Raw genomic sequence first — 26,077 nt, 5'->3', positions numbered from 1 at the left:
AATTTGATTTAGACTGTGTCATCATGGCATACACTGAAATGGAGAGCTGATGCTTTTCCAGATAAATCAGTCAATTTCCAGATCGCCCTTTTAGTTTGTGCCATGTGGCTATAGTATGATTGTGTTTTGAGGCAAGTAGGAGACTAAATGGTCCTTTGAGACCCAAATAAAAGGAAACATAGACTGTGTTACTATCTTGCTCAATCCCAGTTGATTTCATCCGTGCTTCTAAGAAGGCTTTGGCTCTTCCTCAATAGGGTACACTTGTCCTGTGTGAGACAATTATCTTTGCAAGCAGTAGGGAATAAAACGTAAAAATATTTTCATTCACACATGTTTTCTTCTTAATGGTTAAGTACAGAAAGGTTATGGGTGCAGAATTAAATGTAGAGACAGTAATTCAAAAGCACTATGAAAGGGAAAAAAGTATTTCTGGAGGAAGGGGTTGCTCTTCCTTTAACGACCATCTCTGCAACTTATGAGCCGTAAAGAAGAGACTTTTCATCTTAACTCTACTTATAATGGAAAAATAAAAAAAAAACCTATCAAATAATAGGATTGGTGAAATAACTACCTTTTTATTTGTCTTTGGTTCTATAGAGTAGCACCGTCCCCCATAGTTTTATTGTAACTGCAGTAATTCATACAGTATTGTGCAGTCATTAAGTCATCTGTATGAAGGTTAGTAGTCATGATAAATGCATGTGATACAATGTCAAGTGAAAAAATGAAAAGATAGTCCAGTGATCACAGTCTGTGAAGAAAGGGGATGGAAAGAAGACATAAAAAGATAATTATTGGAATTAATGGAAGTTGTAATCCTTTCCTTTATTGTCCACACTTTTTTTGAATACTTAAATTGGAATGACCAGGTTCTGATCTGTGAACTGTTTTCTGGCTATGCAAGCTTGGGCATATCATTCAACATCTATGAGTTTGATTTTCTCACCTGTAAAATAAAGGTTATATTTGCCTCACAGAGCTTTATGGGTTTTTTAAAAAAATTATATACATAAAAGCTATTTGTTAATAATGAAGTGCTATGTGAAGTATTAAAATCCAAACACATAAGGGTTATGTACTTCTCTTCCTTTCGTGATCTCTTTGGAGATGGTGGATCTTTTTTAATTGCAAATATTTTTTTGCTAGAGTGCTAGTGTCAAGAAGGGGTTTGTTCAGTTCGCCTAGTTTCAGTTAAGGTAGATGTCTGCGATCCTAAAATTTGCTCACTTCATTTTTAGAGATTAATAGTGACTTAATAAGATCATGAGACCATCTGAACCATTTTCCACGAACTGGATTAGCTCACTGTACAGTGTGAAAGTGAAAGTGTCAGTTACTCTGTTGTGTCCGACGTGTGCAACCCAGTGGACTGTAGCCTGCTAGGCTCCTCTGTTTGTGGAATTCTCAAGGCAGGAATACTGGAGTGGGTTGCCATTCCCTTCTCCAGGGATCTCTCCAGGGATCAAACCCGGGTCTCCTGTATTACAGGCAGATTCTTTACCATCTGAGCCACCAGGAAACCCAAGCTCACTGTAAACTACTTAAAACTTCATAGTAAGTCTTCTTGTAAGCCTTATTCCTCATCCTCTACTTTTTAAGGATTTCTGTAATCAAGCGCCTGTCACCTGCTTTGCCTCTTTTGCTCCCTTTATCTCCGTGTTCTCTCATTGACTGACTCTTTCTGGAAAATTCTTCCAGAGTTCCCTAAGTACTTTCCTGCTTCTGCAAAGAACAGCATTTTGAGCGCTCAGCTTCATAAAGCTTGTCTGCCAATGCATACACAGTTTCTCTTTCCTCTTAACATTATATCTGATCCTTTAATTTCTGAGTTTCTTGCCTATTTTCCCCATAGTTCTCTGGCTTTTGCCAACTATTGTACATACTCAGTTGTTTTATTGGTCCATGTCAGTATAATCTGCCTGGTGAAGCTTATTAATTTGTATTGTCCCTGGCAACTCTGATTTCTACCATATCTCAATTTGTATGGTTCTTGGCAAACTTGAACTGATTTTATGGAGTCTTAAGATTGTCTTTGATAATATCTTCATTTTAATAATTCTCTGTCCTGAGAGATTAGCTATAAACTGCAAGAGGAGCTTCCTCCCTGACTTCATCAAACTTCATCAAATTGACAAACCGGTCAATTGTTTGAAAAAGCTGATTAAAACTGGCAGTCATAAAAATGATAATATGTCTTTTCAATATTTAAGTTTTAACTTAAAGCATGTAACATACGTTTATTCCCCGATCTCTGAAGAAGAGCTGAGATCTGTCTTTGAGTAGAAATCCATTTGCATTCTGTATGGCTTGTCCTCCATAAACCACATCTATTATGTGTTATCTACACCACCCACTTCAGAGGGAGTAAGAATTTAAAGGCCTTTGCTAAGTAAATAAGTGCAAAGTCACTTTAGGTTTTCACAGTTTTTCTCAGTTTTCTTTGGTTGTCTTACCCACTTCTAGTTTGATAACTTTTTTAAAAACTTTTTTTAACCTTAATCTTTCTAAAAGCTTTAAACTTGTTCTAGAAACAACAGCTCTTCACTCACTGATATTTGATTAGTTTATATACAATTTACTTATTACAATAATCATTACATTGGCACAGAGTGTTTGAGAATAAGCATAGCTGAGTCACAGTTGGCGAACTGCTCAGCACATTAGAACAGAAGTGTGTGCACCCACCTGAGAACAGCCAGCTGGCTATGAGCCCTCCACTTGCTTGTGGCCATTAGCCAGGATGTTTTTCGGAGGACAGGAGAACATTTGTTCATCTAACAAGTTGGTTAAGTTAAAAGAGTCTGTATCATTTTCCAGTCAAAGAACCTGCTGTGACCTAGAACAAAACATGTTGTACCATATTTAAGTTTTTATCAAGGATTCAAACTAATTTCATTCTTTACATGATAAACTAAAAGCTTAGATCTCATCCTTCCTGGAAAATAATTAGGAAAAAAAAGATACATTTGCTTTGTAGGCCGTAATATTTTTACTTGGCTCTAAATGTCCCCAGGGCAACAGACATTCCAACAAGGTGCAGTAGCATCTTTATCTGAAGTGATACATTACTGAGGACAGAGCTGGGGCTGAGGAGTAGATGCCAGATTTCAGATCAGTATGCAGAACAACTTTCCAATAGCTAGAGCTGGTCACAATTTCTTGTGAATTTGTGGGTCCAAGAACAGGTGGGACAGCTACTGGCTGGCAGAAGGACTCTTACCTTCAGTAGGGCATTGTCCCAGGTGACTCTGAAGGTACTTTTGACCTTTATTGTCCCAGGATTTTTGTTTCTAAACTACTAGGCTCCCACCTAATTTTTTAGGTCTGGGTCGAATTTTTTCACTGCCTGGGCCTTTGGCCACTAATCTACATTGCTGTACATTGCCTAAAAGCACCTGAAACAGAAATACCTGAAAAAGGCCCATAGCAGACCACTCACCACCTGTAAGGATATGGCTATGAAATACAGCCTGATGTTTTTATTTCCTCAGTGCCTGTGATAATTGCTCAATAAGAACTTTATGTCCTTGGGCACTCTAAAGGAAGCAATAAATATTTCGTGTGGGCAACTGAAGCCATACCCACAAAATGCTTGATTGGTACACAGAGGATACTCTGGGGGGAAACTGAATTTTATTTTTAAAACGGAAAGTATAATGAAAAGAACACAAAGATATATATTATAATTAATACAGGTGTTCTTTGCTATAAGAAAAGAAAATGAACAAGATCAGACATTATAAAACATAAATTGGGCTTGTTATTTGCATTAGGCAATAATTGTTCTTCATTTAAGAAAAGCACATAGGCAAGGTCAGAAATTATAAGATGTATAAATTGGAGTTATAATTTGGATTATAAAATAAGTGTTCTAATACAATTCATGATAGGGTTTCCTTAAACAGTAAGAGCTTATTCTCATGTAACAAGCTGACAGTCCTAGACATCTACATCTAGAAAAACCTTAGTGTTTTTCAAGCCCAGCAGTTTTATTTACAGATAAGGAAGCTTAAATTGAAGAAAGTAGGGAAAATCACTAGACCATTCAGGTATTACCTAAATAAAATCCCTTATAATTATACAGTGAAAGTGACAAATAGATTCAAGGGATTAGATCTGATAGACAAGGTGCCTGAAGAACCATGGATGGAGATTCGTGACATTATACAGGAGGCAGGAATCAAGACTATGCCCAAGAAAAAGAAATGCAAAAAGGCAAAATGATTGTCTGAGGAGGCCTTACAAATAGCTGAGAAAAGAAGAGAAGCTAAAGGCAAAGGAGAAAAGGAAAGATATACCCATTTGAAGGCAGAGTTCCAAGGAATAGCAAGGAGAGGTAAGAAAGCCTTCCTCAGTGATCAATGCAAAGAAACAGGGGAAAACAATAGAATGGAAAAGACTAGAGATCTCTTCAAGGGAACATTTCATGCAAAGATGGGCACAATAAAGGACAGAAATGGTATGGACCTAACAGAAGCAGAAGATATTAAGAAGAGGTGGCAAGAATACACAGAAGATCTATACAAAAAAGATCTTCATGACCCAAATAATCACGATGGTGTGATCACTCACCTAGAGCCAGACATCCTGGAATGTGAAGTCAAGTGGGCCTTAGAAAGCATCACTACAAACAAAGCTAGTGGAGGTGATGGAATTCCAATTGAGCTATTTCAAATCCTGAAAGATGATGCTGTGAAAGTGCTGCACTCAATATGCCAGCCAATTTGGAAAACTCAGCAGTGGCCACAGGACTGGAAAAGGTCAGTTTTCATTCCAATCCCAAAGAAAGGCAATGCCAAAGAATGCTCAAACTACCGCACAATTGGACTCATCTCACACACTAGTAAAGTAATGCTCAAAATTCTCCAAGACAGGCTTCAACAGTACGTGAACCAAGAACTTCCAGATGTTCAAGCTGGATTCAGAAAAGGCAGAGGAACCAGAGATCAAATTGCCAACATCCGCTGGATCATCAAAAAAGCAAGAAAATTCCAGAAAAACATCTCTTTCTGCTTTATTGACTATGCCAAAGCCTTTGACTGTGTGGATCACAATAAACTGTGGGAAATTCTGAAAGAGATGGGAATACCAGACCACCTGACCTGCCTCTTGAGAAATCTGTATGCAGGTCAGGAAGCAACAGTTAGAACTGGACATGGAACAACAGACTGGTTCCAAATAGGAAAAGGAGTACGTCAAGGCTGTATATCGTCACCCTGCTTATTTAACTTATATGCAGAGTACATCATGAGAAACGCTGGGCTGGATGAAGCACAAGCTGGAAACAAGATTGCTGGGAGAAATATCAATAACCTCAGATATACAGATGACACCACCCTTATGGCAGAAAGTCAAGAGGAACTAAAAAGCCTCTTGATGAAAGTGAAAGAGGAGAGTGAGAAAGTTGGCTGAAAGCTCAACATTCAGAAAACGAAGATCATGGCATTGGGTCTAATCACTTCATGGCAAATAGATGGCAAACAGTGGAAACAGTGGCTGACTTTATTTTTTGGGGCTCCAAAATCACTTCAGATGGTGACTGCAGCCACAAAATTAAAAGATGCTTGCTCCTTGGAGAAAAGTTATGACCAACCTAGACAGCCTATTAAAAAGCAGAGACATTACTTTGCCAACAAAGGTCCATCTAGTCAAAGCCGTGGTTTTCCAGTGGTCATGTATGGATGTGAGAGTTGGACTATAAAGAAAGATGAGTGCTGAAGAATTGATGCTTTTGAACTGTGGTGTTGGAGAAGACTCTTGAGAGTCCCTTGGACTGCAAGGAGATCCAACCTGTCCATCCTAAAGGAGATCAGTCCTGGGTTGTTCATTGTAAGGACTGATGTTGAAGCTGAAACTTCAATCCTTTGGCCACCTGATGTGAAGAACTGACTCACTGGAAAATACCCTGATGTTGGGAAAGATTGAAGGCGAGAGGAGAAGGGGATGACAGAGGATGAGATGGTTGGATGGCATCACTGACTCAATGGACATGAGTTTGAGTAAACTCTGGGAGTTGGTAATGGACAGGGAGGCTTGGCGTGCTGCAGTCCTTGGGGTCACAAAGAATTGGACATGACTGAGTTACTGAACTGAAGTGAAAGAAGGCAAGGCCTATAGAAAATGTCTAAATCTTATCTTTAGGGTCATATAGCTAATGTTTGGCAGAATGGCCCAGGAACCCAATTCCAGGATCCTTCCACTTAATTCTGCTTTTCCAGGCCAAAGACCCCATGATACCTCATTCTTCTAAAAATTGACTTCCTTTTTATTTTATTTCTTTGTTTTGTTCTCATTTTAAAACAATGCATATTCTCAGAAAATTTGCAAATATAAAAATACATCAATAAAGAAAATGCCTCTGCTGTGTTACCATCCAGGAATAATTTCTGGCACCATGTTGACCTCTGAATCCTTGGAAGAGAGATGGCTGTCTCCCAGTTCATCCTCAGTGCACTGAGATCAGGCCCTCAGACCCTTCATCTGGGTGAAACTCCTTCCTCTACGAGTTTCTCATCTTCCCTCCCCCTTTTCCCTTTGATTGATTTCAGGACATTCCTCTTCACCGTATCCTCCTACCACTTACATGGTCTTTTTCTGTCTCCTTCTGGGCTCTTTCCATTGCCATTTCTTAAATAATCATGTCCCAGAGAGCTGCGTATTTTTCCCTCTTTTTACTCTCTGTTCTTCTCCTGGGATATTGTACCTGTTCTCCGAGTCAACCATTGCTTACTTGGTGTGGACAGCCAAAATAAATGTTTGCCTCCACCCCTCTCCCGTGTGCCACACTCCTCTATTTCCAGCCACTTGTTATTGGACCTTCTTCCTCGAGTGTCTTATAAGCATCTCTGCCTAAAACTACCCAAGACCAAATTCCCTCTCCAACTTGTTACTTTCCCTGTGTATACTCATTAATTGCCAAACATCTATACTGGAAATCCTGAGGTCGTAACCCCATTCATCCAAGCCATTGTAACATCCTGCCAACTCTTCCTCAACAGTATCCGTCAAATCTCTCTGCTACTCTGCTACCCCTGCCCCAGGCCAGTCCTTCAGCATCTCTCACCTGGACTGTGGCACTCGCCTTCTCCTCATTTCTCTCCCTGTTTCTCTCATCGATTCCTGTTCCACACTGCTGCCAATTCTTATTTTCAAAACATAAATCTGGTTTTAAACCCTTAAAACTTTCAGCTGCTTATTCCTGCCTCCAGCAGGAACCTCACATCCACCAGCAGGGTAGCAAGACCTTTTTATGCTGTGTCATTGCTCTTTGCATCGGCTGCCACCCAGCTCACTGCCTACACAGTGCCTGCCCTATGGCAGACACTCAGTACCTGCTGAATAATAGGTTTCTCCACATTCAAGAATGTTCCTTCTCTACCCCATCATCTCATTTCTAGTTCTGTAGAATAAAAATCATTCATTTCATCAAAGGTATGATGGACCACACTTAACTGAGGAATAGTCTGTCCACACTTCTAAGTAGCAGGGACAGTACCCATGTGCTTTTGTTAAATTACAAGTAGAGCAAAAGAAAAAACGAGCAGGTCCCCGCTTCATGCAGATCATCCTGTGGTTCTGACAATTGAACCCAAACAGCGTTCTTGTTCTCTCTTCCTGGAGAGGTCTGCTGCAGGTTTTGTGTATGTACATATTTTTTTAAAGGCAGGAGACCACGTATAATATCACTCAACTGTTATAGTTGGCAGAGTGAGTTTTTTAAAATGTATTTAGCTAACCTGTAAAATAAATTAACTTCGGAAGAATTTTTTAAAAATAATTTCTGATTGGAAAAAAAGACCTTTGGTAGGAAAAAAAAGTTAAAGACAGTGAAACCACAGTATTTATAATGCAAACACTGTAAAATGCCATAAAACTCCTGAGATCTTATTGTGTATTTGTAGTGGATCTATACCATAAGTGTAGGTAAGGCTGAAGAAAATATGCTCACTTGTTATTAAAAAAGAGATTGGGTCAAGTTTCTTTCCACCTCCAAAAACCAGAGCAAGAGCCGTTTACTACCAAATTGTGCTTTTATTTTCATGAACATTTCTGCTTGTTGTATATAGTATCTAAAATGAATTTTTAATAAGGAGGTGTTGATATTTGAATGAACTGACATACCAGTTGAGTAAACTATATATATATAAACCATTTCATCTTCTTAATACAAGAGACACCCACACTGTTGCATTAGTTTAAAAATAAAATAAAATAAAAAAAGAAATACATTTTAGATCCTAGTGTTAGTTGCTCAGTTGTGTCCGACTCTTTGCTACCCCATGGACTGTAGCCCTCCAGGCTCCTCTATCTATGGATTCTCCAGGCAAAAATACTGGAGTAGGTTGCCATTTTCTTCTCCAGGGGATCTTCCCCACCCAGGGATCAAACCCAGTCTGCATTGCAAGCAGATTCTTTACCACTGAGCCACCAGGGAAGCCCTTGGTTCCTAGAACTTGCTACAAACAGGGCCTGGAGAGGAATGGTTTCTCCGATTCCTTTCAAACATTTCCAGACACCTTACATGTCACTGCAGATGTGGTTTTATTCTTGAGGTCACCCTCGCTAGGCCCACCATGCATGTGTTCCGGTGTTGTGCTGGGGCTGCGCTGCGGTGACGTCGTCTGCTTGCCTTCTGTGTTGATGGCTGCACATCGCCCCTGTGTGTCTCTCTCGGTTTTCTTTCTCCACGGCACTTTATTCTGCTTTCAGGAGTCTCTTCTTTCACCCAGATTTGCCCGCTTTTCTTCTCCTGACTTCTCCAGTTTCTAGTACTAGCTCCATCAATGAGGCTTTGTAAGAAATAATATTTATTTATTTGGCTGTGCCACGGCTCAGTTGCGGCATGTGGATGTTAGATTTTTACTGTAGCATGTGAGACTGTTCGCTGTAGCATGTGGGATCTAGTTCCCCGACCAGGGATCTAACCCAAGCCCCCTGCATCAGAAGCACAAAGTCTTAGCTACCGGACCACCAGGGAAGCCCCTCCATTCATGAGACTTTCTCTTCTCACCCTCTCCCCAGCCTGCTTCTCTCCCAGGCTTGCTCCTCCCAGTATTTTCTAACTTCTTCATCACTAAAAAAAGCAAAACATAAAAACCTCTGTTCCAGTAGAGATTGGCATTGTCCTCTGCCTTAGCACCTGAGTGACAAACACACCTATCCTTATTCACGTGTTAATGTGTCCCTGCCTCCTTCTCAGGCTCCTCTGTGACTCCTTCCACAGACCGCCACTCCCCTGCCTGATCTACCCACACAGACCTAAGGACAGTTGTACTTTTATTCCTCCTCACCTGTCACACCTTAGTTTCTGGCCAAATTTTTTTAAGTTTATTTTTCAAGGACTTGATTTGAAAATGTCAGCTCCTCCAGGCAGCCTTCTAGGATAGCCTTGCCGCCCGTCCTCTATAGCATGGCTTACGTGCCCAGCACTTGCATTTCTTGCACTGTCGTGGCCTCACTCCCCACCTGATTGACCTCTTTAAGGATGGCAACTGTGTGGAAGAATCTGCTTTGAAAGTATTTTTGCTCTTGTACTTCATTTCTTAACCTTTATTTTTTATTTCCACCATGTCTTTTACTATCTGAAGTTACCCGCTTTCTACACTCTTCCTTTTTATTTGCATCCCTTTGTCTTTGGCCCATTCCTGTTATCAGTGCCTGTTTTCTGAAACTTACCAATGGCTTTCTTCTAAATTCCACCTGAAGCACATGCACACACTTCTTATTTTCCAAGTCTTTGAATGAGAAAACTAGAGGGGGGAAATGAATTTCCAAGTTCTCTTTTTCTCTTGGAATATTGCTTTAGAATTCTTTTTCTCATAGAAGTATGAGTTAGTATAAAACATTAGTGCCTGTGATGATTTTAATATAAAGAGAATAAAAGCTTTCTGAATAATTTCGTTGAAAAGCAGTTTGCTGAGCATTATCACTGTCACAGAGTTTTATAAATGGATGTCTTTTTCAGGATTAGGGGGCATTGTTTACCCACACATACTTGTAATGTGACTCTTTGGTTGCTGTCATCATCCCGTCTCAGAGGGACATGGAGGGGATTGGCATCTAAAGGCCTTCAGAACATATTGCAGATGGAATGTCCGCTGTAACCAAGGAAATGTTCCAAATCTCCTCCCCCCAGCAGCAAACCTAAGATTAGGTCTCTTTAGGGAAAGACTAAAGCAGGAAACAGTCATATAAGTGAACAGCCACGTTCTCTTTCTGATGAAACAGGAGAGGAGAGCTTCTAGAAAGGGCAATTCACCAGTGGTACCTACTGCTCAAACTCGCTCCTTCCTATTCAGAGTAAGAGAAGACCATCACACTGTACGTGGGCTTAACACTGAAACTCCATGCCGGCAGGAATTAGCTGCTGCCCCCTGGGCAAAGGCCAACCAACATAAACTCATGTTTATTGAGATACTAGGAAGCTGAGCTCCATAGAAGAGGTTTGGGGAAGCATTAGGCCCAGGACGTTGGATCCAAGCTAAATGCTCTCCTCCAGAAAATGAAGTTGCTATTTGATCTGTACTGTTTATCTCATGGAGAGTTAAATGCACTTTGTGCATTGCGTGAAAAGACATTTGTGATAATTTCTTCAAAAAAAGCACCCAAGTAGGAAGGTCCAATACCTCATTTTTTATCACTAGCCACACCCCCAGGATTAAAACACATGCATTGCTTTTTATACACAGATGTTAAGCCAGCCTCATAATACATATTGAAAAATCAAATATGAAAATACTGGAGGTGAAGTAATATATTGCTTAGAAGTCTATGCATTGAGATATGAAGTACGGCTAACATTATTAATAAAATCTTTAAGAAAAATGGAATCAATTCTTTTCCAAGCTTTTCACCTTCTACATCATTTGATTTGATCTTTCAAAATTATTTTGTGATAGAAAAATTCTACCCCTGGCATCAGTGATGTAAACTCATAGAGTTGTTTGGTTTTTTTTTTGAAGAAATAACATTACATGTATTTATTGATCAGATTGTTGCCCCAGTGGAAAAATGCTCTAGGAAGTTAATTATTTAAAGGTTAAGAAGATAGGGAAATTATAGCTTTTCACAGAATGACCTTTATGGACCAGTTTCTGTTTTTTTTTTTTTTTAAGGAATTTGCATCTCTTTCCAAACACGGATGAGGGCCTGACTAATCCTCAATTTCAGCTGTGTAAACACTGAACTTTCAAACTGCTTGGAAAGAAAATAAGAGCAGAACTTGTAATAACCAATGTAAAACCCGAATAATACAGTGATATTGATTATTTCTCTTATGCAATCACCTTAGCGTTTCCTTCCAAAGAAAAAAGAAATTTTATTTCTGTGAGTGTAAAGAACATGGTAGAAATAGTGTTTAAGGTGTTTAAGCGCATATGAAGTTTTTGACTCAGAAGCCTGTGGTCTGTAATTACCTATGAATACAGCAGGCTTCATTGAGGTGTTACTGTACAATATTCCATCTTGTCATAGAAACCACAACTTTGTACAAAGAGAAAAACAATTATTGAGCACTCTTTTAATAGACTGTTAGTTTGATTGGCAAAGCTCTAGTTCTGTTGCTGAGTTATTTATATTTCTAAAGGCATTCATTCATTAATAAGTATTTGCATTTAAAGGCAAATTGAGTACAATGAGTGGAATTGTTCATAGTAATAGACTGCCAACTTATTCACACATCTTGGGAGAAAGTTTATACAATTTTTGTAGGGTTCATGATTGATTTAATATTAATTAAAAATACCCTTAATTTTCCCCAGTGATACCCTATGGAAGAGCTTGGGGCCCATTTTGAAGAGGATGAAATGCTGGTGGTGATCCATTCCCCGAGATCCGGCAAAGCTCTCTGTCCCCAGCACTCTAGAACAGCTAGTTGACACAAGGAATGTGACAGGTTTTATCCAATTTCACATACAAGGAAATGCTTTAAAACCACTTCAAAAACTGCATAGGATCAGCATTTCAGTTTTTTTCCTGGATACTTATTCTACTTTGAATATGATATCAGCTGTTAAGACTTAAAGTAGAGTCCAAGCTGAATTCTGTCAAACATAGAATAACCTGAGAATTAGCCAGAGCCAAGGGTGAGAGGGATCCTTTACATTCTCAATGATACTCTGCATTCTGGGAATAATATACATGTCAAAGCTTTGTTTGCTTCTTTGCTTGTTTTTACTGCTACAAGGGAAAAGGAAGGGCAGTAGCTCTTCTGATAGAATTTTATGAAGTTACACATCAAGGACACCTTTGTTATGTGATACATTCATCAGGTTTCTGCAGTCAATATGACCCTGCCAAAGTAAATATATAGGAAACTGTTATGAAAATAAATCATTAAACTTTCCTAATAGTATAATGATCTATCAACTTTTTTAAAAATGTAGGTATTGAGATTAAAGTCTTACCCTCACTGGCAAGTGTTATGCCTTTGTTCCTATAGTTTCTTTGGGTTAAGAATTGTAGACAGCAATTCTAATGAAAATATTTCATTGGTATTAACCTAAATAATTGGATGGCAATTGTTATTGTTGAGTTGCTCAGTCATGTCTGACTCTTTGCGACCCAAGGGATTGTAGCACACCTGGTGTCCTTCACTATCTCTCGGAGTTTGCTCAAACTCATGTCCTTTGAGTTGGTGATTCCATCCAACCATCTCATCCTCTGTTGCCCACTCCTCCTCCTCCTGCCCTCAATCTTTCCCAGCATCAGGGTCTTTTCTAATGAGTCAGCTCTTTGCATCACGTGGCCAAAGTATTGGAGCTTTAGCATCAGTCCTTCCAGTGAATATTCAGCGCTGATTTCCTTTAGGATTGACTGGTTTGATCTTGCTGCCTGAGGGACTCTCAAGAGTCTTCTTCAGTGCCACAGTTCAAAAGCATCAATTCTTCAGAGCTCAGCCTTCTTTATGGCCTAACTCTCACATCCGTACTTGAGTACTGGAAAAACCATAGCTTTGACTAGACAGACCTTTGTCAACAAAGTGATGTCTCCGCTTTTTAATATAGTATCTAGGTTTGTCACAGCTTTTCTTCTAAGGAGCAAGTGTGTTTTAATTTCATGTCTGCAGTCACCATCTGCAGTGAATTTGGAGCCCCCCAAAACAAAATCTGTCACTGTTTCCATTATTTCCCCATCAATTTGCCATGAAATGATGGGACTGGGTGCCATGATCTCTATTTTTTTGAATGTTGAATTTTAAGCCAGCTTTTTCACTGTCTTCTTTCACCTTCATCAGAAGGCTCTTTAGTTCCTCTTTACTTTCTGCCATTAGGGTGGTGTCATCTGCATATCTGAGGTTATTGATATTTCTCCCAGCAATCTTGATTACAGCAACTTTTAATTTGACATAGCATAAACTAAAACTTAATAAATTCTAACTGAATCAGGCAGTAATTTGAACTCTATAGCATTTCAGTTCAGTTCAGTTCAGTCGCTCAGTCGTGTCCGACTCTTTGCAACCCCATTAATCGCAGCATGCCAGGCCTCCCTGTCCATCACCAACTCCCGGAGTCCACTGAGACTCATGTCCATCAAGTCAGTGATGCCATCCAGCCATCTCATCCTCTGTCCCCTTCTCCTCCTGCCCCCAATCCCTCCCAGCATCAGAGTCTTTTCCAATGAGTCAACTCTTCACATGAGGTGGCCAAAGTACTGGAGTTTCAGCTTCAGCATCATTCCTTCCAAAGAAATCCCAGGGCTGATCTCCTTCAGGATGGACTGGTTGGATCTCCTTGCAGTCCAAGGGACTCTCAAGAGTCTTCTCCAACACCACAGTTCAAAAGCATCAATTCTTCAGCGCTCAGCCTTCTTCACAGTCCAACTCTCAAATCCATACATGACCACAGGAAAAACCATAGCCTTGACTAGACGAACCTTTGTTGGCAAAGTAATGTCTCTGCTTTTCAATATGCTATCTAGGTTGGTCATAACTTTCCTTTCAAGGAGTAAGCGTCTTTTAATTTCATGGCTGCAGTCACCATCTGTAGTGATTTTGGAGCCCAGAAAAATAAAGTCTGACACTGTTTCCACTGTTTCCCCATCTATTTCCCATGAAGTGGTGGGACCAGATGCCATGATCTTCGTTTTCTGAGTGTTGAGCTTTAAGCCAACTTTTTCACTCTCCACTTTCACTTTCATCAAGAGGCTTTTGAGTTCCTCTTCACTTTCTGCCATAAGGGTGGTGTCATCTGCATATCTGAGGTGATTGATATTTCTCCCGGCAATCTTGATTCCAGCTTGTGTTTCTTCCAGCCCAGCATTTCTCATGATGTACTCTGCATAGAAGTTAAATAAACAGGGTGACAATATACAGCCTTGACGAACTCCTTTTCCTATTTGGAACCAGTCTGTTGTTCCATGTCCAGTTCTAACTGTTGCTTCCTGACCTGCATACACATTTCTTTTTTTTTTTTTTTCCTGCATACACATTTCTCAAGAGGCAGATCAGGTGGTCTGGTATTCCCATCTCGAAGAATTTTCCACAGTTTATTGTGATCCACACAGTCAAAGGCTTTGGCATAATCAATAAAGCAGAAATAGATGTTTTTCTGGAACTCTCTTGCTTTTTCTGTGATCCAGCGGATGTTGGCAATTTGATCTCTGGTTCCTCTGCCTTTTCTAAAACCAACTTGAACATCAGGAAGTTCACGGTTCACATATTGCTGAAGCCTGGCTTGGAGAATTTTGAGCATTACTTTACTAGCATGTGAGATACTTGGTAATAAATTTTTTAAATCATTTTTTAAAAGCACAAACTTGCTCATAGATTTCAAATCTGATGGGATTAAGTCATTAGTATTGTCTGAAACTAAGGGGAGTTGTTTTTTTTTTGTTTTTTTGTTTTTGTTGTTTATGGCTGAACTGTGCAGCTTGTGGAATCTTACCTTAGTTCCCTGACCAGGTATTGAACCTGTGCCCTCATCAATGAAAGTGCAGGGTCCTCACCACTGGACCACAAGGGAATTCACTGGAGGTCTTTATCCTTTGTGTTCTATCATATCACCTTGTCTTTTAGACAGATAGTCAAAAGGACTCTGTTGGAATATATACTCTTTAGGACACACTTGTGCTGGGACTAGAACCTGGGCTTGAAATGCTATCCTGAGGCTTAGCTGGCTCTTACTGTTTCATTCAAAGTCATACAGTTGCAGCAATTTGAGTAGAGTATTTTATAGACTCAGGTTACTGCAGTGTTTTTCTGGTTGTCTTCCTCTGCTTTGCACTGTTCAGGAAAGATTGGGGGAGCATGGTTAACTCAATAACTAAGGGTTAAATATTATGAGTGGCCTCACATCTCTGGTTCAGTGTCAGGAAAATGTTCATTGATTTAAGTAGGTGTTATAGCTCAGTAAAGAATGGCCCTATGTTTGGCAAGAAAGCAGATATGGAAACTGTACTCACAGCCAAATTCACATGAATATAGTAATTGGTTAACGTCAAAGGAAATGATTTTGACAGATTTACACGTTGGGGTGGGTTAGAAATCCATGAAAATTCAGGATTCAAGTGCATTTTTTATCTTGCAGTGGAAGAATCTGACACAGAATAGAAAGCAGCCTTCCGTAAATGAAGTGCCGTTGGCACATCCAGTCCACTCTGTTTTGACTCCATTGCGATACAGGTAGATTTGATGTACCCTGTCAACACTCTTTCTTGCTTTCTCTTTAGACTCAGAAGTAGATGAACCCAGAGAAGAAAAGAAAGAATGCTACTATAACCTGAACGACGCCAGTCTGTGTGACAACGTGCTGGCTCCCAATGTCACCAAGCAGGAGTGCTGCTGCACCTCCGGTGCTGGGTGGGGAGACAACTGTGAGATTTTCCCCTGTCCGGTCCCGGGGACTGGTAAGAATCAGCTGAGTGCTGTGTTCACACTGGTATTTGTTGTGTGCTGTTCACGGGTCTTGGAATGTTCTCATTTGGGTTATTGAAGCCTCAAAGTGCTGGTACCTGCTGTAGTCAAATTGAGTGGGTTTCTAGAAAGCTAGAAACCAAACCCTGTCCTGCCTCAATATAAATTCTTGAACTTCTGTTTATCACAGAATATGCTGTTATGGTGACATTCCATATGATATTTTGTCAGAAACTTAATTCAGTTTTATTCCATTTTTAATATAAAAGCAATGATTTTTCTGACACTGACACAGCATTGTTCCTAATTAGAGCTTGTATATTTAAGCCAAGATTTTTCTTGATGGATTCTTATTAGAAATTTAGAATACTAGTGCTCAGGTCACTTCAGTCTTTTCTGACTCTTTGCGACCCTATGGACTGTCGCCCACCAGGCTCCTCTGTCCATGGGATTCTCCAGGCAAGAATACTGGAGTGGGTTGCCATGCCCTCGTCCAGGTAAAATACTGGAGACCATAGTAATGGTGCAATAAGTCGTGAAAGTCCATAGCACTTGTAAGTAAAACATGGATAAATAACATAAGTGAACTATCAAGTTTTTTAAAAATTATAAGTAAACTTATGAAGTCATTAGGTTTATTTGCACCTACTTTGTAATTTAGAGATTGTACTGAATTTATTTGTCTGAATTGGATGGCAAGGTTTGCCTTTAAGTTGCTGAATTTGAGAAAGCAAAACTGAATGTAAAACATACTTGTAGGGGGAAAAAAATCATGGACTTTTTTTTTTCTTTCTTTTTCCCACCTTTTTTTTTTTTTTTTCCCTTGTCTCTTCTGAAATCAGCTGAATTCACTGAAATGTGTCCTAGAGGGAAAGGTTTTGTTCCCTCGGAAGAATCCTCTTATGGCGTTGATGGTGAAAACTATAAAGGTCAGTTTCAAGCAGAAACTAATTTGCAATGAGTGTTCATATCTGACATTCAAGTGGAAGCGTGGCTTGTGTTCGAATTCTCCCCAGTAGTCTTGGTAGAAGTGTGGCTTGGGAAGTAGATCATGTAAGACTGTATGACGGTGGGATTTCACTCAAGATTCTGAGTTTCCACCTCTGAAATGATGTTTCAGAGGCTGTCATGAGGATAAAATAAGGTAACATATGTAAAAGTACTTAATACAAAATTCTGTACTGTAATAGATTCATTCTTTTATTCCAGGACAATATTAAAAATTGTATGTTAGGACCAATATAAATTTGATCACTATGTTGGCCTTTAATGGTTATCAACAAAGCAAAGATTTTTGCTTTTTTATAAAGCATCCTACTTTGCTAGGACCTTTTACTAATGGCCATAGATTAGAGATAAGGAATGGAAAAGAAGAAAATAAAAGTCAATGTGCTTTATACATTTCATGTTATTAGCCTGTAATTCTAAAATAAATTCCAGATTTTTCACTTTGGTGAAATTTAAACTACACATATGAGTATTTCCTTATTAACCACTCACTTTAACATCTCAGTGATACAGATATTATGACCATTTTTTCCCCATAGATGCAGATGAATGCCTACTTTTTGGACAAGAGATCTGCAAAAATGGCTTCTGTATGAACACTCAGCCTGGTTATGAATGCTACTGTAAGCAAGGGACATACTACGATCCTGTCAAATTGCAGTGCTTTGGTAAGTTTTAAGAGGATATTTTGTGATGTCCTGTGAAAACAGATGGGAAAAAAAATAGTAATGTTTTGTATAAAAAGTTTATTAGAATCTAAATCTCATGTTGAAAAGATTTGTAAATGTTTTATGAATCCTTTTCTTGAGCAATATTTAAGAAAATAAAAATCCTTCAAACTATTGTTTGAATAGATTTTGAAGAGTTAATATTCAGTGTGGAATTATAATTCAGGTCACTGGTATAACTGAAGTGTTCTTTTGGTCTGGGGAGCCTCCTGTTTCATCACTCATACCATACACTGAAAGTCATTTTTAAATACGGACCCAGACTTTAATGCCTAAGCAGAAAACCATATATACTATGCAGAAAAACATAGCAAAAGGAAATAATTTTAAAACTGTCATAAAGAGGCATTTTATCTTAAATTTCTAAGTATATCCTGTTCTTAAATGTTTTCTTTCCTTATTTAATGTCAGCAGCTGTAGGGCAATGTTATTTTTCCAATCAATACAGCTTAACATTTTTATAGTCAGAGCTGCTCTCTTTTGGATGATGATGTGTAGCTAATTAAAATGTGGCAGACCTTGAAATCTGGACTAAATTTAGTGGTGTATTAAGTTTGGTTAAGTGTATGAGGTGTAACTGATTGCTGATTTTCTTTCATTTTTTTTTTTCCTCTGAAGATATAGACGAGTGTCAAGACCCCAACAGTTGCATTGATGGCCAGTGCATTAATACAGAAGGCTCTTATAACTGCTTCTGTACCCACCCAATGGTCCTGGATGCTTCAGAAAAAAGATGTATCCGACCAACTGAATCACATGGTATGTTTGGATGTGAGAAGCAAGTCTGTGTCCAAATAAATGTCATAAGGTTTTCCTTTTGACTGAAATGTGAGCTGTCGGAAAATAGAAAAACGGATTCCTTGGGTATTTTGAAAAAATTAAAATGAGATGCTAAGAGAAAGAATGAGTTTCGTATCATCAATGTGCAGATTTAACACCCTGCACATACTGATTTAAAGGACACCAGGACAAGGAGTGACTGAGCAGATGGCAGAGCTCTTCCATACCTGGGGGTTGATCATATTTAACCCTCGAAGGCAACTGAGGAAGATGTAAGTTGAAGGGAAAATAATTAGGTTTGCTTGACTGAATAGAGGACACAGATGAGACTGGGCAGAGCAGAGGGTGGAATTAATCAGTAGTGGAGGGCTCTGGAGTCCCTGTTCATCCCTGAAGGTGATGTGCTCCTAATAATTGACTTAATTGATCAATGTATCAGCACATTCAGGAGACTGCTTTGGTTGAAATCTATTGAAAAGTAGAAAGGTTAGAATTAAGAACCCTAGGATGAAGTGTCACTCGTTCAGGGCTTTGGCAGATGAAATGGATGAAAAAGGCTGAATCCCCAAAATTTTGTGTAGAAGGAAAAAGGTAGGATTTGACAGAGGAGTAAACGTGAAAAATCAGATATTGGAAGAATAAGAAGTCCATCAGGATTATAAAGTATAGGCAAGATCGTGGAGGGTTTTACATAATGTGGAAGCTACAGAGGGAAGGATTTAATTGGAACATGATGGGCAGGTTGAATTTCAGCTGATGGAATGACACGCAGTTGGAGGTGACAGAGGTTTGATCCATGGAAAGACCAGGCTGGCTTCAGACTTTTACTTGGAAGTCACGCTTAGAAATCGGGATGGAAACTTTGAGACTCGCTGGCTTCTACCACAGTGTCTATGAAGTCGGAATAGCAGTGCAATTGTCATGGAACCGTGTCTTCCTTTTCAGAACAAATTGAAGAAACCGATGTCTACCAAGATCTGTGCTGGGAACATCTGAGTGACGAGTATGTGTGCAGCCGCCCTCTTGTCGGCAAGCAGACAACGTACACGGAGTGCTGCTGTTTGTACGGAGAGGCCTGGGGCATGCAGTGCGCCCTCTGTCCCATGAAGGATTCGGGTGAGCCCTTACCAAGTCCTTCTGCTGGAGGTGTTTGGAAACCAGTTCTTCTCACCTCCTTTGGAAGCTGATAATTCTTTTACCTAAATATCTTCAACTTCACTCCTGATATCTTACTTTCATCAGAGGGGTATGTGTGCGCGCGCACGCACACTACAGGAGCAGATTACATAACATCTGACTCCTGGTTTGCCTCCAATCCAGACATTGTCATTAATTTTTGAAACCCTCATTTTATTTCCCTCCAAAGAATGATAAATGACCCAAAGAAATATAATGCATCTTAGCAGTTGGTGGCATAGGTCTTGAGAATTTATATTTCCTGATACTTCTTTTTTTCCTACAGTCCTTCTCACTTCTGATAGTTTCTGCTTAGAGCAAAAAGTATCAGGGACTAGACACTCTCCATAGGTCAAAGCTCAAGTTTTTATGTCAACCTCTTTGTGGGAGAGAAGAGTTCCCCCCTCCACAGAAGGGTTAGAACCGTGAAGGAAAACAGTATAAAAGTAAGTGAAATGTATTTGAACAAATCTTCCTGACTTTCAAATTGTAGTGTGTGCATGCCAAGTCACTCCAGTTTTGTCTGACTCTTTGCAACCCTATGGACTGTAGCCTGCCAGGCTCCTCTGTCCATGGGATTCTCCAGGCAAGAAAACTGGAGTGGGTTGCTATGCCCTCTTCCAGGGCATCTTCCAGCTCCAAGGGTCAAACCCATGTCTCCTGTGGCTCCTGCATTGCAGGCACATTCTTTGCTGCTGAGCCACTGGCAAAGGCCTTCAAGTTTTAAACCTGGGGTCAAAAACAGAAAAAGTGGGATCAGCGAAGCTCTCAGTTTCCTCCCTTCTCTTCATCTGGGAGGAGGGCTTGAAGGTACCAACTCTGGGCTCCAGGCTGGGCTGCTTGGTGACTGTTGGGATCCGTGCTGATGGCCTATTTCTCTTCTTACCCCTGCAGCCTCTTATTGCCTGTTAAAGGAAAGCACTTGAAAGTCTTGGGTATAGCATTTTTGTCTTTGACTATAGAATTGGTTGTTAAAGCCAGAAAAATACTGTGTGGGTATAAAGTGCAGGAGTTCATAATGAACAAATTCTCAGAATGGCAAAGAGGGAAAGAATTGCTTAGAAGAGGAAATGCTCTAATTTTTAGTTAGTTAGAATGTAATTTTCCAATCATTTAATAAATCAGCTTTTTAGCTTGGAAATAACTTAAAACCAAGGTAGCATAAAAAGAAAGTAATTTGAAATGCCATAAAAGGAAAAGGAATATCAAAGGGGGAAGAACAAACACATAAAGATATAGATGGTAATGCTAGTAGCCCAGAAACGGAAAGAAGGTGGGTTCTGGGTACAGAAAATGTGGGTCTGGAATTCAGAGCTGCCCATGGCAGCAGCATGAACTGGGAAAAAAGAACCTCACCCAGTGGAGCTCATTTATAAAGTGAAGGCGTCGCTCTTGTTGCATTGTTGTGAGAACTGGGAGGATTTTGGTGGAGCAGGATAACCAGGAGCGTGGCAGATTATTAGCATCCCTGTTACCTCTGTTCCTGGCAGATGCCACAAGGAGAGGAAGATGAAATCTGAGGAGGCGAATGCAATATATATGACTTGAGTCATCTTATCATGGTGTTTGGATAGCTTACACCTTTCTAACTAGGCAGTGTTTTTATTGTTTACTTTAAAAAAATATATATATATATGTATACTTCTAAAAAATTAAGAGTTTATGTCCCCTTCCACCTACCCCATCAAAACTGACTCTCCACCTTGAAAATGTTCACTCTTTTTCTTAAATTGAAGTACAGTGTTGGTGTATCATAGAAGTTACAGGTGTACAATATAATGATGCACAGTTTTTAAAAGTTATACTCCATTTATAGTTATTGTGAAAAATTGGCCATATTCCCCATGTTGTACAGTATATGCTTATCACTTATTTTATACCTAATAGCTTGTACCTCTGAAGGTGTTCACTCTTAACAGTTGGTGTTTTCATCATCCAAGTCTTTAATTCTATGTATCGATTATTGCTTAAGTTTTGTATTAGTTATTATACATTTATATTTAAGAGAATATTTAAAACTGAAAGCTGTGTCATTGATTTTAGGTGCATGTTCTTTTTTGGTTTACTCTTCAGCATCTCTGAAATTGGGGGTATCCTATAACTGAAATTGATTAATGGCTACAAGCTATTTTTTCACACCTTAATGTCTATTATATCAGGATGTATTTTACAGTCTAGGGTGTCATAGAACTAGTGAAAAATGGTAACTTTTAAATGGATATGCAGGCTTTGTTTTGTGCATGTACAGGCATCTGTTCAATTCAGTTCAGTCGCTCAATCATGTCCAACTCTGCGACCCCATGGACTGCAACATGCCAGGCTTTCCTGTCCATCACCAACTCCCGGAGCTTACTCAAACGCATGTCCATCAAGTTGGTGATGCCATCCAACCATCTCATCCTCTGTCGTCCCCTTCTCCTTCTGCCTTTGATCTTTTCCAGCACCAGGGTCTTTTCCAGTGAGTCAGTTCTTTGCATCAGGTGGCCAAAGTATTGGAATTCCAGCTTCAGCATCACTCCTTCCAATGAATATTCAGGACTGATTTCCTTTAGGATGGACTGGTTGGATCTCCTTGCAGTTCAAGGGACTCTCAAGAGTCTTCTCCAACACCACAGTTCAAAAGCATCAATTCCTTGGCGCTCAGTTTTCCTTATAGTCCAACTCTCACATCCATACATGACTACTGGAAAAACCATAGTTTTGACTAGATGGGCCTTTGTTGGCAAAGTAATGTCTCTGCTTTTTAATACACTGTCTAGGTTGGTCATAGCTTTTCTTCCAAGGAACAAGCGTCTTTTGTTTCATGGCTGCAGTCACTATCTGCAGTGATTTTGGAGCCTAGGAAAATAAAGTCTGTCACTGTTTCCACTGTTTCCCCAGCTATTTGCCATGAAGTGATGGGACCGGATGCCATGATCTTAGTTTTTTGAATGTTGAGTTTTAAGCCAACTTTTTTCACTCTCCTCTTTCAGTTTCATCAAGAGGCTCTTCAGTTCCTCTTCACTTTCTGCCATAAGGGTGGTGTCATCTGTGTATCTGAGGTTATTGATACTTCCCCCAGCAATCTTAATTCCAGCTTGTGCTTCATTCAGCCTGGCATTTGTTATGATGTACTCTGCATATAAGTTAAATAAGCAGAGTGACAGTATACAGCCTTGATGTATTCCTTTTCCTATTTGGAATCAGTCTGTTGTTCCATGTCCAGTTCTAACTGTTGATTCTTGACCAGCATACAGATTTCTCAGGAGGCAGGTCAGGTGGTCTGGTATTCCCATCTCTTGAGGAATTTTCCACAGTTTGTTGTGATCCACACAGTCAAAGGCTTTGGTGTTGTCAATAAAGCAGAAGTAGATGTTTTTCTGGATTTCTCTTGCTTTTTCTATGATCCAGTGGATGTTGGCAATCTGTACAGGCATATCTTGGAGATATTATGGATTCAGTTCCAGACCACCATGGTAAAGTGAATATTGCAAAAGAGAAGTCACCTGAACTTCCTGGTTTCCCAGAGCACATAAAACTTAAATTTACATTGTAAAGTATTTATGTCTATTAAGTGTACTAAAAAAATGTACGTGCCTTAATTAAAAACACTGTATTGCTAGAGCATGCTAACCATAATCTAAGCCTTCAGCAAGTTATCTTTTTGCTGGTCGAGGGTCTTGCCTTGATATTGATATCGCTGACTGATTAGGGGATAGTTGCTGGAGACGGGCGGAGAAGGCAGTGGCACCCCACTCCAGAACTCTTGCCTGGAAAATCCTATGGACAGAGGAGCCTGGTGGGCCACAGTCCATGGGGTTGCTAAGAGTCAGACAAGACTCAGCGACTTCACTTTCACTTTTCACTTTCATGCATTGGAGAAGGAAATGGCAACCCACTCCAGTGTTCTTGCCTGGAGAATCCCAGGGACAGGGGAGCCTGGTGGGCTGCCATCTATGGGGTCGCACAGAGTTGGACACGACTGAAGCGACTTAGCAGCAGCAGCAGCAGCTGGAGACAGGAGTGACTGTGGCAATTTCTTAAAAGAATACAACAGTGAAGTTTGCCATCTCAACTGATTCTCTCTTTACAAATGATGTCTTTGAGCATGCAATGCTGTTTAATGGCATTTTAGCTAATGTTGAAATTACTCAAAATTGAAGTCAGTCCTGTCAAACCCTCCTGCTGCATTCTCAACTAGTTTTACGTGATATTCCAAGTCCTTTGTCTCAACATTCAGTTCAGTTTGCTGTCTCATATGGGTGGGGTTTGTGGTAGCCTACAACAATTACAATGGTAACATTGAAGATCACCCTAATAAATATAGTAAATAATAATGTTTGAAATAATGTGAGAATTTCCAAAATGTGACACGGATAGGAAATGACCAAATGCTGTTGGAAGTATGGTGCCAATAGACTTGCTTGATGCAAGGTTGCCACAAACCTACAATCTGTTAAAAAAAAAAAATGCGTAAAACAAAGCATATTTACAGACAAGGTATGTCTGTACCATGTTTTATTTAATCCCTCCAGCACTGGACATTTGGGCTGTCTTCCCCCACCCTTGTCCTGCCCCAATCTTCATGTATGTATCTTCATGTATGAAGGCTCACATGAAGTGAACCTTCATGTATGTACCTTATATGTTGCTTTGGAAGTATCTTGATAAGAAAATTCCTACAAATGAAAATACTAGGTCAAGAAGTATGTGAACTTTAAATTTACTTTTTATTCTCTAAAAATACAAATTTACGCTTCTCCAATGATAGTGTTTGAAATGCCATTTTCATCATACCATTTTAGCACTAATAACTTTTAAAGACTAGTCATCTTTAAAATTGTTATAATGTGCTCAAGAAGGGTATCTTACATGTGTCTCCCTTATTTCTAGGGAATTTGAGCATCTTTTCCTTGTTATAGATGATTTATTATTTCCTTGTTAGTGAATTATTATATCCTTTGACCGTTTCTTTGATTGGACATTGCGTCTAGTCTTACAGATTTGTGGGAACATTGTTGCATATTCTATTTACAACCCCAACATTTGGGTTCTGGCTTGCTTTCTTGATGCTTGCTGTTGTGGAAACTCCTTTATGAAAGGTTCTGCACATATTTTCATTTTATTCTGTCCCTGTCCTGATCCTGTGATATTTAAGTATTTGCTGCATGTAAATCTGATGATCTAGTGCCTTTGCAAATCTAAGTTCAAGTTAGATTTGACTATTCAAGTTATTTTAGTGTTAGAAATGAATTTTAAAATATTACATCAATTTTTAAACAGTTATTTATTTTTGACTGCATTGGGTTTTCATTGCTGCATGTGGGCTTTCCCTGGTTGCGGTGCTCAGGCTTCAGTGGTTGTGGCTCAAGGGCTCTCTAGAGCTTGGGCTCTGTTGTTGTGGTGCACAGACATAGTTGCTGTGAGGCATGTGGGGTCTTCCAGACCAGAGATGGAACTCCTGTCCCCTGCATTGGCAGGAAGATTCTGAACCACTGGACCTCTAGTAAGTCCCTCATCAGTTACTTTTAACTGCTGCTGCCGCTAAGTCACTTCAGTCGTGTCCGACTCTGTGTGACCCCGTAGACGGCAGCCCAGCAGGCTCCTCTGTCCCTGGGATTCTGCAGGCAAGACACTGGAGTGGGCTGCCATTTCCTTCTCCAATGCATGAAAGTGAAAAGTGAAAGTGAAGTCGCTCAGTCGTGTCCAACTCTTAGTGACCCCGTGGACTGCAGTCTACTAAGCTCCTCCATCCATGGGATTTTCCAGGCAAGAGTACTGGAGTGGGTTGCCATGTCCTTCTCCAACTTTTAACTGAGATTTTACAAAACAAAATTTTAAGTGTAAATTCAACAAATCATGTGAACAAATACATACTGTGTAACTTTTTTTTAGGAAAGTATGTGGTATGAAGAAACAGTGGTACCACATGCCGAATTAAAAAAGTGTAGCATCTCTTCTGTACTCTTCCTAACTTAAACATGCATAGTAGTGATGATAAATTTTCCAAAAGGAATCTCTATACTTAGTCAAATCCTCAAAATCAGTGATTTTTACTCCTTTATTTTAAAAAAATGGTAGTCTTTTGTCAGTTGAAATATTATTTTAACTTCCAATGTATAAATTCATTAATACTGCTACTTGTAGGGAGAACAACAAGTTAGGCTCTCAAGGTATTGGTGAAGGACCCTGGGGTTCCAAGAAACACATATTGAAAACCACTATTCTGTTTCTGTTGGCATATAGGAAGTAAATAGCACAGAAGGAGTGTTTCTTACATAGCTCTGAAATTATGGGCCTCGAACTAAACTTAGGGATACCCTGAAACCAGGGAGAAGTCCATGGCAAAGTTAAGCAATTTTTGCACAGGCCCTTTGGTTAGCTGGCATTTCCTTGATTCATACCTGATGTTCTGATCATATCTACACCAAGCCATCTCCCACTGAGCGTGTTTCTGCTGGAGTGTGGCAAGCGAGAAGGGCCAGAGCTGAGGGGTGAGCACATGGACTCTGACCTGGTTGCCTGGCTGTGAATCCTGGCTTGGCAACTTTCT

General features: G+C 39.7%; 1 protein-coding gene across 12 annotated transcripts in view; it reads left to right on the top strand.

The window, feature by feature from the left end:
• Positions 1-26,077, top strand: part of LTBP1 (latent transforming growth factor beta binding protein 1) — a 456,910-nt gene that overhangs the window by 397,227 nt on the left and 33,606 nt on the right. For all 12 annotated transcript variants that reach the window (XM_070379745.1, XM_070379744.1, XM_070379747.1 and 9 more), the window contains 5 exons: positions 15,670-15,846; positions 16,696-16,782; positions 17,401-17,529; positions 18,208-18,348; positions 19,315-19,485. In XM_070379745.1, the coding sequence (XP_070235846.1) occupies positions 15,670-15,846; positions 16,696-16,782; positions 17,401-17,529; positions 18,208-18,348; positions 19,315-19,485 (705 nt within the window). The remainder of the gene's footprint in view (positions 1-15,669; positions 15,847-16,695; positions 16,783-17,400; positions 17,530-18,207; positions 18,349-19,314; positions 19,486-26,077) is intronic.

Source organism: Bos mutus, chromosome 11, assembly GCF_027580195.1.
Source record: "Bos mutus isolate GX-2022 chromosome 11, NWIPB_WYAK_1.1, whole genome shotgun sequence".
Taxonomy (NCBI): domain Eukaryota; kingdom Metazoa; phylum Chordata; class Mammalia; order Artiodactyla; family Bovidae; genus Bos; species Bos mutus.
Note: the sequence above shows the minus strand (reverse complement) of the source record. Positions and strands in the feature narration are given on the sequence as shown.